This window comes from Schistocerca serialis, chromosome 1, assembly GCF_023864345.2.
Source record: "Schistocerca serialis cubense isolate TAMUIC-IGC-003099 chromosome 1, iqSchSeri2.2, whole genome shotgun sequence".
Classification (NCBI taxonomy): domain Eukaryota; kingdom Metazoa; phylum Arthropoda; class Insecta; order Orthoptera; family Acrididae; genus Schistocerca; species Schistocerca serialis.
The window spans coordinates 420,105,755-420,118,119 of NC_064638.1; the positions used below are offsets into that span (position 1 = coordinate 420,105,755).

The window sequence follows — 12,365 nt, forward strand, 5'->3', positions numbered from 1 at the left end:
GTGCAGCCCATGCAGTCACATAACCATCTGAGCCCCTGATACAGATTCTCCACTCAGTTCTATACCAGAGAATCCCAAAAGGTCCTGTCAACTATGCTGTAAATCGTGAGCTCTGCTTTCATCTTGCAAGCAAGGCTGGCAGCCTTTACCACTTCTGGCAGCTGCTCCAAACCAGAGAGAATCTCTTCCAATCCAAAGCAACACACTTCATTGATGCCACCATGAGCCACCACCTGCAGTTGGCTGCACCCTGTGCTCTTCATGGCATCCAGAAGAATTCGTTCCACGTCCGTAATGACTCTGGTAGCACATGAAGTGGACACTGGCATTCTTCTCCTCCTTAGCAGACATAACCCAAAAGAGGGCCATAATGCACCTAACACGTCCTCTGCAATTGCCTGGATCTTGCAGGCTGAGAGGTTTCCTCTGAAACAGGACAAGTGACTGCATCTGGATGGGAACAGTGTCAACCATAGACAGCACCGTCGGACTAACCGGGGAGGCCTTACACATTTGGGTGCCTGGGAAGTCTTTCGCCATTTGTCATGCTCCGAGGTGACCTCTCATTCAACCACAGGTGAGGGATCATCTTCAATGCAAGCAGTAACTGGGCGAGGCACCGGTGGACCAATCTGTGGACTCATGGGTGGTGCTGTACATCCATTGGATCCCCATGACCAGCTCACAACAGTGATTCCCATCCATTACAGCCTAAAGCTGCATAACCGAAGCCAGCACAGCCTGAAGCTGAGAGGAAAGTGTCACCAACTTGGCTACCATCCACACACAGCAATTACAGCCCCTATCCCTACCAAAGACCATGGAAAACTACACAGATAAATAAAGGACTACCAATACACGCTGCAGAATTCTGTAGGCACTGACAAAAAATGAAAGGACTGTGCGTAATAAATTGGATCAATATGCAGAGATTCAAAAACTGAACTACAAAAGCTCACAGGGGAGACTAAATAATTCACTCCTGGTTAGGAAATCGTAAAATGTCACAAAATCAGTTACTTTCCTACTGATGCTATGTCTTCGCCAGCAGCTGCTGACTGACTGATTCATAAAACAGAAAACAACTATTAACAACCAAAACGTTTTTTGTTAATACTTTTCATCAAAGAAATTATTTCAGTTCCATTTCCTTGTATAATGCAAAATGGTACAATTCCACAATCTGGCCCTAGGCATACTAATTGGGCCCAACTGATCACCGTGACACCCTCTGCCAGTGTTGTCGTCAGATGCAGTGCGAAGGGACATGTGGTCAGCACACTGCCCTCCAGTCATTGCCAGGTTTCTTGATCTTGGAACCACTATGAAACAATGAAGCAGCTCCTCCGTTGGCCTCACAATGCTGAGTGCATGCTTTAATACTCCTCACATGAAGGAAAAATCGCTGGCGGTACCGGAATCAAATCTGGGTCTGCCACATGGCAATCAACTACCGAAACAGGTACTTTTAGCTATAACAATCTTAAAAACATTATTTTGTGTGTTTTTCAAATATGATTGTAAAAGGATTCTCAAAGTTTCAATATTTAGCTTCATTTTCATATTTCAGTGCATAATTACATTTTGTTGAAAAAATGCCTGTCTGTGCTTTATCATAATATCACGCATTTGAAAAATTATTGTTATATCTATATCTCCATTGTTTGTTTCTGTTGTTCTAAATCGTGTTTTGACAATTGTGTTGCATTGTGGAAACAATGGGTAGGGATCTACTGTGGTGGAGATCTGCTTCAGTAAGTGCGAGAATCATAGCAGTGGAGCTGTGTGCTGTCAGATCAGGCAGGGCACAGGCCTCAACTTTAACTAGGTTTGAAGTTTTAAAAGTATTTTCAGGAAAGACTGGGTTGTGCTGCTGGATGTGACAAACTCTCAGAATGTCTGCAGATGATGGGTTTTGGGAAGACGAGGATGATCTTTTACCATTTGGTGTCAGCATTTTTCCTGGCAAGATCTTATGTTCCATCTGTCATTTACAGATTGAAATGGATGGCTAAGTAGTAGCTTTCAACTGATCCGTGAATTAGAAGATATCTTTTATTGGGTGGGGACTGACGATTACCGTATTCTGTAGACTATAAGACGCACTTTAATTTTTAAACATTATATATAAAAAAAATTTTTTTACAATTTTTGTCACTAGGTTGCAAAGTCAGACTTAAAAAAATTCTTAGTTTATATAATCAAACAGACCTTTAAAACCCCTGAAAAATCATAACCTGAACTTCCTTATTATTATTATTCCTCTTCATATCTAAGATGGTGTTCACTGATCGAGAGCGTTATTTTTGCTGCACTTCTTGAAAGATTAAACGATAACATCTTCTCTTACTCTAGACCATGACTGTTTTACCCACTGACACACTTGTTTGAGTGTAGGTCATGTTAAGGCTTCCTTCTACATGAATTCATGTTGGGTTTGATCTATCATCCATTTGTTCCATTCCTCTCTCATATATACTTTAAATGTTCTATTTGTCAAGACATAAAGAGGCTGCAATTACGACATAAGTTTGCATGGGATAACAGCAAGCTCTGTATTCCTCTTTCACAGAATTTTTCAAATGAGTATTAAACTGATATAGCACAAGAAGAAAACTCTTCTTCAATACACTGCCTTTCCTTCTCTCTCATGCTCTATTAATCCATAATTTCATACCAGCCTTGTCCACCCAACCCTTTTCATGTAGGCGAACACCACCACCTGACAGTATTTCAGAAGGTTTTGGCATTGTTTAGCACTTGAAAAGGATCATTGGATTAAGATTAGTACCATCATCACAACATGAAAGGACAACAATATAGAGCATTTTTTCATGTCCAACTTTTTTTTTATAGTTACAGTTTTAGCACTTTCATGGCAACAGCTCTGTTATCTCGGCACATCAAATGTCAAAGGAGTTTCATCCACATTCGCTATTTGGCTTAGTTACATACTGGCTTGCTTTCAACGTTGAATAACAAAGTGATGGAAAAGTAATATTTTCTCTTCATACTCTTGTGGCTTTTCTGCAATATTTTAGTTTCGGTTCACTTGCAAAGTCCATGATGCTTCACAAACATGTAGCGCAGGCCAACTCCACCCTTAAAGTTTGTTCAGTTCCACTGTAGCGCTAGCTTACAATTGTGTATTTGAGTCATTTTTGTTTTAATTCCAATGCCATTTTGACGGTGTCCTTAAATTGGCCATTTTGCTTTCTGGATTTGGCCATTTTGCATTCAGTCCTCTATTTGCACATTTAGTCTTCCTCATTTTTTCTGTTCTCCCTTACTAGCCTGCCAACTGTGAAGGATTTGGTGGGGGCCCAAATGCTGCTCAGCTGCTCTGTTTTCATGTTTTTCCGCTTATGCTATTACTTTCAATTTATAGCCCACATCATATAAAAACCTTTTACTTTTTTCCATTACAAAACTACCTACTAATAAAAGTATCCACTGTTACTGATAACAAAAGTCACTTTCAATTCATGTTCCCTGGCACCGTAGACAGCAATGACATATCACGGGCTATGCAGTGTTCTAAGTTTGTGATGGCGGAGCAGGAGGGAGACAGTGTTAGCAAGCTTATGAATCCCCACAACTCATGTTCATTGCCTTGGTGTACTACTGCTGCCAGTTGAATCCAGTGCTGCCAGATAGAGAAAGGCTTCCTGTAGCATCAACTATATGGCCACTTTTAAGATTGGCTAGAATTTTAAATCAATCACTGGATGTTGTTATTAATTAATTCCAGCTGGGCAATTTTTTGAAGAACAAAGTGCATCTTAAAGTCTGCAAAATATGGTAGTCCTTTTAGGAGAACAGTTGCTCTAGAGCACAGAGAGATTTGGATCTGAGGCACTTGGTGATTTAGTAGAGACTACAGTTTTCATAGGGTCTGAATGGGAGATCTGACAGGGCAAAACTTCTACCACTGCCCAAACCATACAAAGACAACCAATCCCAGTGTCCCCTTTGTGTAATGTTCCAAATTACCTCAGCCCTTACAATAGTGTACAAATGTTTGAGAGACTAGATATCGAAAGTCCTGTGACTAATTTTCCCAAATTCAGCAACTGATATCCACAGATAATATGTTTCATCTCTCTTCTAAGAGAAATGTCATCACTGTTGCCGAAGAATGTTATGTTCTTGTTCATGCAATCTGTATTCGGTTTGTTATAAACTAACACAGGCCAACGGCGGAAAAACTTTTTTGCTGAAAATACCTTATTGTTATGCTTTTTCCAAATATGATACTTAAAAAACTGTATCACCCACCATTTCTTCACGTTTTACAGTTAAATTTATTAAATTAAGCAATTTTTTAAAAGAATTTAGCAGCTTTTATACAGCTAAAATAATTTAAAAAGTAGGTGTAATGAATGCAGATGACGTTGGTAGCACTGCTGAAAAACATTTGGTGGCAAAGAAAGGTTAATTCCATTTTAGTGTTAACAAATGGTGTTTTGTTTACTGTCAACCTAACCTCACTTTTCCGTTTCCTGTACATGTGCTCAGTACAATGTCTAATCATGGTTGTAAAAACTCTACTGACAGTTTTTGTTATATTTGTGGTGAATTTGTGATTAAAAAACAACAAAGAAACATTACAGACTTTGTGAAAAAGGTTTATCTATCGTACTTTGGATCTAAATTTGGTGATCAAGATAAATCTTGGGTGCCACATAAGGTATGTTATGTGTATGTTGAATATCTGAGAAAATGGTCCAAAAAGGAGGAAAAAAGCCTTTAGATTTGTTCCTATGATATGGAGGGAGCCAAGAAATCAATCAGATGATTTCTAGTTTTGCAGTGTTGATATTACTGGTAATAATTCGAAAAACAAGAAGGTAATAAGCTACCCTAACCTTCCATCTGCCATCCAACCAGTAGAGCATGGTGTAGATTTGCCAGTTTCTGAACCACCAGACGATTTAAATTCTATTCCAACAGAAGCATTTTCTGATGTACAATCTGATTTAGATGAACCAGATGATGAATTCCACTGTAATACAGAAAGTCTAGAGCCCAAATTGTTTACTCAGACCGAGCTTAACGATTTGGTTAGGGATCTGGGCGTAATGAAAGAAAAAGCTGAATTGTTTGGCTCTAGATCAAAAGAAAAGAACTTATTGGCAGTTGGACCAGCAGATAAATGTATAGAATGAGAGAGAGAGAGAGCAGCAATTTTCCAAGGTTTTTCAAGAACAAGGTGATTTAGTGTACTGCTCAGACATTCCTTGTTTGATGAATGATTTTGGTGTTGAATACAAAGAAGAAGACTGGAGGCTGTTTACTGATTCACCCAAAACTAGTTTAAAGGCTGTTTTATTACGCAATGGTAACATGTATGCATATATACCTGTTGGTCATTCTGTACATATGAAAGAAAGCAATGAAAACCTAGAAATAGTGCTACATAAAATAGGCTATTCAGCTCATGGTTGGATGATATGTGGCAATCTAAAAGTAACATGTATGCTCCTTGGTCAGCAAGGTGGCTTTACCAAATTTCCGTGTTTCTTGTGTTAATGGGACAATAGGGCTAGGGATCAACACTGGTACAGAAAGAAGCATGGGTATCATTCAAGCAAGTTGTTACAAAGTTCTTAGGACATTAAAAAAAAAAAAAAACAGAATATGTTTCTATTATAGTACAATATTAAAGAAGTTTAAAACTTAAGGATGTTTAATAAGACTGAAAGTTCATTTTTTGAACAGTGATAGTGAGGAGCAAGGAGAGAGTTTTCACCAGGACATTAAAGTGATGGAAAAACGCCACCAAGGCTGCTGGAACACCAACATGATGGGGGCTGGAACACCAACATGATGGGGGCTACTGTTGGTCACTTCTTCAGCAAGCGACTCATCGTGGAAAAAGCTACACAAGAAGCTTCAAAGAAAAAAGAGAAAGAAAATACAAACCGATTCCAGCTGACAAGTGAAACGTCTATTAACACATATCGTTGTTTTAAGTATCTTACTGTAAACACAAACCATGCTTATGTTGTAACAAAGCATTTCATTAATTTCCCCATTTACCATACAGCAGAGGATTTTTATATTATGTAATAAAAAGCATATTGCTTGAAAACTATTGGTGATACAAAAAAACTAAGGCTAGATTTGAATTCAGCTCATAAAAATTTACAAAGATCAGCTATCATAGCAAAAAAGTTCTTTTTGTTTTTAAAAAAAAATTGCTGGCCTGTATATTTTAAAAAAAATTAATATTGTATCAGAAAACATGCATATCTCAATCTAAATATTTTTCTTACCCTAATGGGACTCATTTGCAGTGAGTCTGTCTGTCCAACAGAAAGCCAAATATCAACAAAGATTTGGACTACTGTCTCACTCCTCCATATATCAACAGGGTCATTTTGCTGAATGACGCTTGATGTATGTAATGATGTTGGCGTGTTTGTCTGATTCAGTACAGACTGACGAAATATGGTTGGAACATCGGCTGGTCTGCAAGAGAAAATCAGTTTGCAACTATTCATATTAGAAAGTCTTAAGAGTTTCCACATTGTGCTGACATGTTTCATTAAGTTCAAGCTGCTTTCAGCTAGACTGCTTTTAGATTGTATAATTTACTACAGTAACTACAAACTTTCTTTTAAACTTTATTCATCACAAACAACTTTTTATAAGTTTTGCTGATATGCATAATGTAGGTCGTGTATTTCGAGTCAAAGAAAACAAACTTAAAATTAGAAAATAAAGGTAACATGTAAGAAGTTGACTTGCTAACACTACCCACTAGCTATAATCATATTTTATTTCATCAGTCAATAACACAAAACACGCACTGTTGAAACTTGGCATCAGAGCAGCATTGTCAGTTTTCCCAAGAAAGCTGGTAAACAAAACCTTGGATACCACTTGCTCTCCACTAAAATCTTCAATACAAGTCTGGTTTGCCTGCCAGTGGTTTCATCTAGAACAAAATATACTGGATTGTTGACTACTACTCATCTGATTTGTGACTTTCTCCATATAGTGGCTGAACTTTCTTGAAGTATTCTCACTGGAAACAGACTGAATACTTCTTCAGACAGCATTTCAGAATGGGATGGCTGAACATGGAAAGGGGAATACTGCATTCTAGAAAGCAGCCAATGGATCATAAAAAATTCATTTCTACTTTTTGAACTTTAAGAAGCCAGTGTCTCACTAACAAATTGCTGTCTCATTGTGCACTTCCTTATTCTAGGTGTGTTTTGCATTTTTCACACTCTGCTGAACATAATTTTTTTGGTGCATTTAATCAACTGTGAGTGAGACATTGCAATTGCTATACATCCCTCACCCTGAATACAGTCATTACTAAACTGTCTAACAATAACACACATTCTCATATGTAAATGCACCTTGCACAGTGACCAGTGTGACAACCACTGCTTGAACTGACATATCAAAGTAATATGCTTGCTTGCAACTTTTTAAATTTACTCCTGTAAAGATTAGAGATGGACATACTTAGTTCGATTGGATGTTTGTTGTTATTGCTTAGCCCACATTTTTTTTACTGTATTATCGATTATTTTTCTCTTGCATAAATCTCCCTCCTTTCCACCAAATGGTGCTATGATGACAGTGTCTTGGGTTCTTAAACTATTTCTGCAATAAGTATTATGGTGCCTTTTTTTAGTTCTGTTGGTTCAGTGGTTGATGTGTAAAACAAAGTTTTTCCAAGATAAACAAATTGCTAGAAAGATAAGAATGTTCCCTTTCATTAGATTATATGTGAGTTTGACGAGGAGGCAGCCAACCAGGAGACAGAAGATGAGCTGTTAGGCGTATAAATGCCAAATGGGATATCCAATAAGGCTGAAAGTCCCTGATACAAACGTATGAGCATTTAATATGAAGAATCTAAAAAGTAGATCTAATCTCAACAGCATGATTTAAAGTGATTGGAAGCATAGTGTCACGTAACAGTCATATGGTGCCATGTCTTGGTAGAAGTCTTTCAAATTAATGTCACTTTGGCTACTTCTGTGTCCCAGAGGCCATGGCACCAGTTTTTCCAGGCAGTCACCCATTCAAGTATAAACTAGGCTCACCATTGATTATAATCGATAATTGGGTAACAACCAGTGGCTATATTGAGGCATTATATATAAACTGAATGGAGGGAGGAAAAGAAAGGGAGGGGAGAGGATCACTGTTGCCAGCTGTATCGGGATGTTATGTAGAATCAGCAGTGATGAGTGAAAATGTGTGCCTGACTGAAATTCGAACCTGGGGTCTCCTGCTTACTATGCAGGTATGTTAACCACAGTGTCATCCGAGACACAGCATTATCGCGATCGCATGGCCATTCCACACTCCTGTAAAACGCCACCTAACTGCAGTCACTGTTCATTTCCTCCAAGTTCGCTACTCCGAGATTACCACAGGTCAGACGTATCTGTGCATCTGCACTGAAGAAGGTGGATCCATTGCCCAGCTAGGTGTATCAATAATACGAATGCGTGGTATCTGATCTTTTGTACATGTCCGAAGGAACAGGCACCATGCATTCATATATTGAGGCAGTCAACGTAAAAGCACTTTGGGAGAGAAATGGGTACTTTGCAATATTCTACGAAAAAAGTATTAACAAAGAATGAAAGTCTGGCGATGAAATATTATTAATATTGTAAGTTCATTACTGATGAGACATATATTTATTTTCAATCATATAATGGAATATATTTCAGAATACCTCTTCCATGTAATAGCCAACTTCGATGCCTAGAGGGGTACATTTTTCTCTCTTACAGTTTTTCAAAAACAAAAATTAAAAATTACTGGGCAAACTCTTGAACATATGTCTTTCATGAGAAATTTTCATAGATCAAAACCCAAACATTTAGCAGAGGGTAAAAAAAAAAAAAAAAAAAAAAAAAAAAAAAAAAAAAAAAAAAAAACACAGCCATGAAAGAATTAAAGGGATGGAGGTAGATAAAGATTGTTACAAAATATACTCACCTGGGAGGGGAGGGGGGGGGGGGGGGGAGCTTATGCTGAAAAAAGGGTGTAACAAAATCACAATAATGTTTAGTGCATGGTTTCTTTGCATGATAAGTCATTTACAACCATTAAAAAATTTGCAGCACTTAAAAATAATAGTGCCACTATTTACATACCGGATTTCTGAGCATTTGTAATACACACTTAAAACAGTAATTTATTTACAAGTTTAACAACAGACTCTAGCACGCTGCTCAAGATTCCGAGAGAGGAACCAGTCAAAGAATACAGAATTGTAGACTGTCCTCAGTCTAAAGCTACACATGTGATAGTATTTGAAGATGTCTGCACCTATAAACTCATATTTTATAGATACCCAAAAATCATTTCCATCCATTCACAGGAAACCCAATTTTTGAAAAATCTGTTGCAGATTATGGATGCATGCATTAATGACATGGTGGATCACGCTGGTGAAGTGTTTCAACAAATCCTGGGCCACATTCCTACAAAGACAGTTAGACAGCTAATAAGGCTTCCAGTTTGTTTTTATGAGTACCCTTTTGTGCAGCTTTGTTTTTAAGTGCTGCCTTACCTAACAGATATATCCAGATTATGAAGTGGTCACAGGAGTGCAAATCGCCAACTACTTCCCATTGAGCAGTGTGTGCAAGAGTAAAATGGCAGCTGTCAATAGAGTCCAATCCAGTAACAGTACCAAAGCGAATGCTATGTTACATATTCAGTAGATGCTGGAGTCTCTCTGGGGCTGGTAATAGCATAGATCTGTCATTGATGGTATGTATCTAAATCCACATTCTCAAATAATGTTGAGAGAGCAGTATAATGAGGTTGTCGAGAGCATCTGCACCCATTTTTTACGAGGGGTCAAATAGAGGAAACATACTATTGCACCTGCATTGTTGTAATGACAGAGGTAGAAAACGAGAGAGTGAGTGAGCCGTGGGTGGCTCATGTGCCTGCCATGATGTATTTTACACCCTATTTGTAACGTACTTCCACCTCACCACGTTAATTTAAATTACTACTGTCAATGAGTTGCTGCTTTGCTCAATCATGAGCGGTGCTAGCAGCGCGTATATTGATATATCCCCTCTCGTAGTATCTTTGCTTGACTGCTATTACTTCCCACTCGTTGTCTGTTGTGAGTTAATCGCAGTTCAGGTTGCGAGTTCGGTACTGCCAGTCAGTTGGAACACGTCTGGAGCGCAGTCGGGACCTGCCTGACCATTGCCGCCACAGATCTTGAGCCGGGACGCAGTCTTGGTGGATCGTCGTTGTCGTCCTACTGGACAACGCGTTTTGGCTTGCCGATCGTTCGTGAGTCAGCTCTGTGTGTGCGTGCGTACATCGACTCCAGCTTTGTCTTCGTGCGTGCTGAATTACTGTTGCATATCGTTCAAGTCTTCGTGCAAGTGTTTGTCAGGTTGTGTGTGTAGTTGGTGTTAGTTCCACTGACAACTATTTTAGATGTCGGCATTCCGAGGCGAGTCGGTCCATTGTTGTGGACAAGGGAAGTTTCCACGCGGAGCAGTCGGCTGGGGCCGCTGGCAGTCCCTGCGAAGTGTCGGAGTGTGTGTGGAGCTGTCCGAGTGCTACAAGCTTTGTGGTTCGCCGATTCAGGACGTCTAAGTTGAGTAGTGGTTTCAACCACCCAAGCCACGCCTATTCATGTTGTGGTGGTTCGCTTCGGCGGTTTGCTGTTGGGGAGGTTTTCCGGTGTGCAACACCGAGTGGTTCTATTGCTGAGATTTAGCCGCCATGCGGTGCAATTAACTAGTTTGGTCGACTACGATTTGAGTGCACCAGTGGAATTTTGTCTTGTGGCCGTAAGTGTTCTGGTTACTTGCCCTGGGCACTGACGTAAATTCAGGCAGTGTTCTTTTAAGCGAGTTAATTATTAAAGTGTTTCAAATTCAAGTGTACCAGTGGAATTTTCTGCCTAATGGCCGTTAGTGTTCTGGATACCTGCCCTGGCCACTAACGTAAATTCAGGCACCGTCCTTTCCTCACCTGTTGTCGTTGTCCAACATGGTGTGTAATTTTGATAGCTAATACGTACTCCATTGTGGATTATCATGTTTGTTACATTGCTGGTTGGAGTTCTCATGTACTGATTGACGGGAAGTAAGTTGTTGTGTCGGTCGGTCGGTCTGTGGCTGCCCCCTGGTTGGGTTCCAAAGGATCAAGTATAGTTGGGCTCACCACCTGTTTCACCTAAGTGAATGAGGGCAGATTGACCTCCCTGGAGGCCTTCCGAGTGCCACCGGTGTTTAATTATCTGTTGTCAGCTATTTTAAATTTTAGGCTTATGGTTATTATTGTTTCTTAAAATTTTGCTAAATTAATTTTTAAATTTATCTTCTGCCTTTAAAGATTATGGTAATATATTTTGAAATTTTGAAGTTTGATAGTGGCCCTCAGCCATTTATGCTGCACACTATATATGTTGCCTTTTGAGTTTTAAATTATTTTATTGCTATCTTAATTTAATTTTGATTTTTTTTTTAAGATTTCTTGTTAGCCTGTTGCCTTTAAAGGTCTATGGTAATATATTCTAAAATTTTGGAAATTAATTGTGGCCCTCAGCCAATTTGTATTGCACTTTTCGTATGTTGTTTTTCGAATTGTTTTATTGCTATCTTAATTGGATTTTTATCTAGTTAAGATTTCTTGTTGGAGGCTTTCAGCCATGAAGGAGTTGCTAAATTAAAATAAATGAAATTATAAGCAGAAACTGACCTCAACGACTGGCCCTTTCCACAATCCTATTACCTGATCTGCCCAGTGGGTTTAGCGGGTGTCTCAGTGAGAAAGGGTATGCACCAACTACAAAACTGGCTATCAGACATATAGCCTTCTGTCCACTCATTTAGTCATTCCTGTGCAGGTTGTATCACTTGGGATACAAATGTAAGATAAGTTAAAACTTTCGTTTCTTGTAAATAGAGAAACGAAAGTATTTAACGTTACAAGTTTGAATTCTGTATGAAGCCTGAGCCTGTTAACATTCCACTGTAAAGGTGGGAAAGCTAGAAGAGCCTGCTTTCGCAGTTTTACAAGTGACTACTACAAGCGACATTTATCATTTGTTGTTGTTAAAATACTGCCATCTCAAATATTAGCTGAGTAGTTTCTTTACAGTGTGTGATTAAAGAAAAAATAAATTTAATGCAAAGGTTTTCGTTAGATTAGTTTCAATGATTTGCTTATAGGCCTAACTCAACATCAATGCCTAAATTTACTCTATTCAGTTTCTTGCAATCAGTTGCATTTAGAAAAGACACTTTAAAATTAGTTTGTATAATTTTGTTTTGTTCGTGCTTTTGTAAGTCATGAATTGCAAGCAGATCAACTATAGTCGGTTGAACATATAACAC

General features: G+C 38.7%; 1 protein-coding gene across 1 annotated transcript in view; it reads right to left on the reverse strand.

The window, feature by feature from the left end:
* LOC126472074 (sphingomyelin phosphodiesterase 4) overlaps positions 1 to 12,365 on the reverse strand; it is a 200,193-nt gene that overhangs the window by 143,834 nt on the left and 43,994 nt on the right. Inside the window, exon 5 of the mRNA XM_050099910.1 lies at positions 6,279 to 6,474. Within this exon, the coding sequence (XP_049955867.1) occupies positions 6,279 to 6,474 (196 nt within the window). The remainder of the gene's footprint in view (positions 1 to 6,278; positions 6,475 to 12,365) is intronic.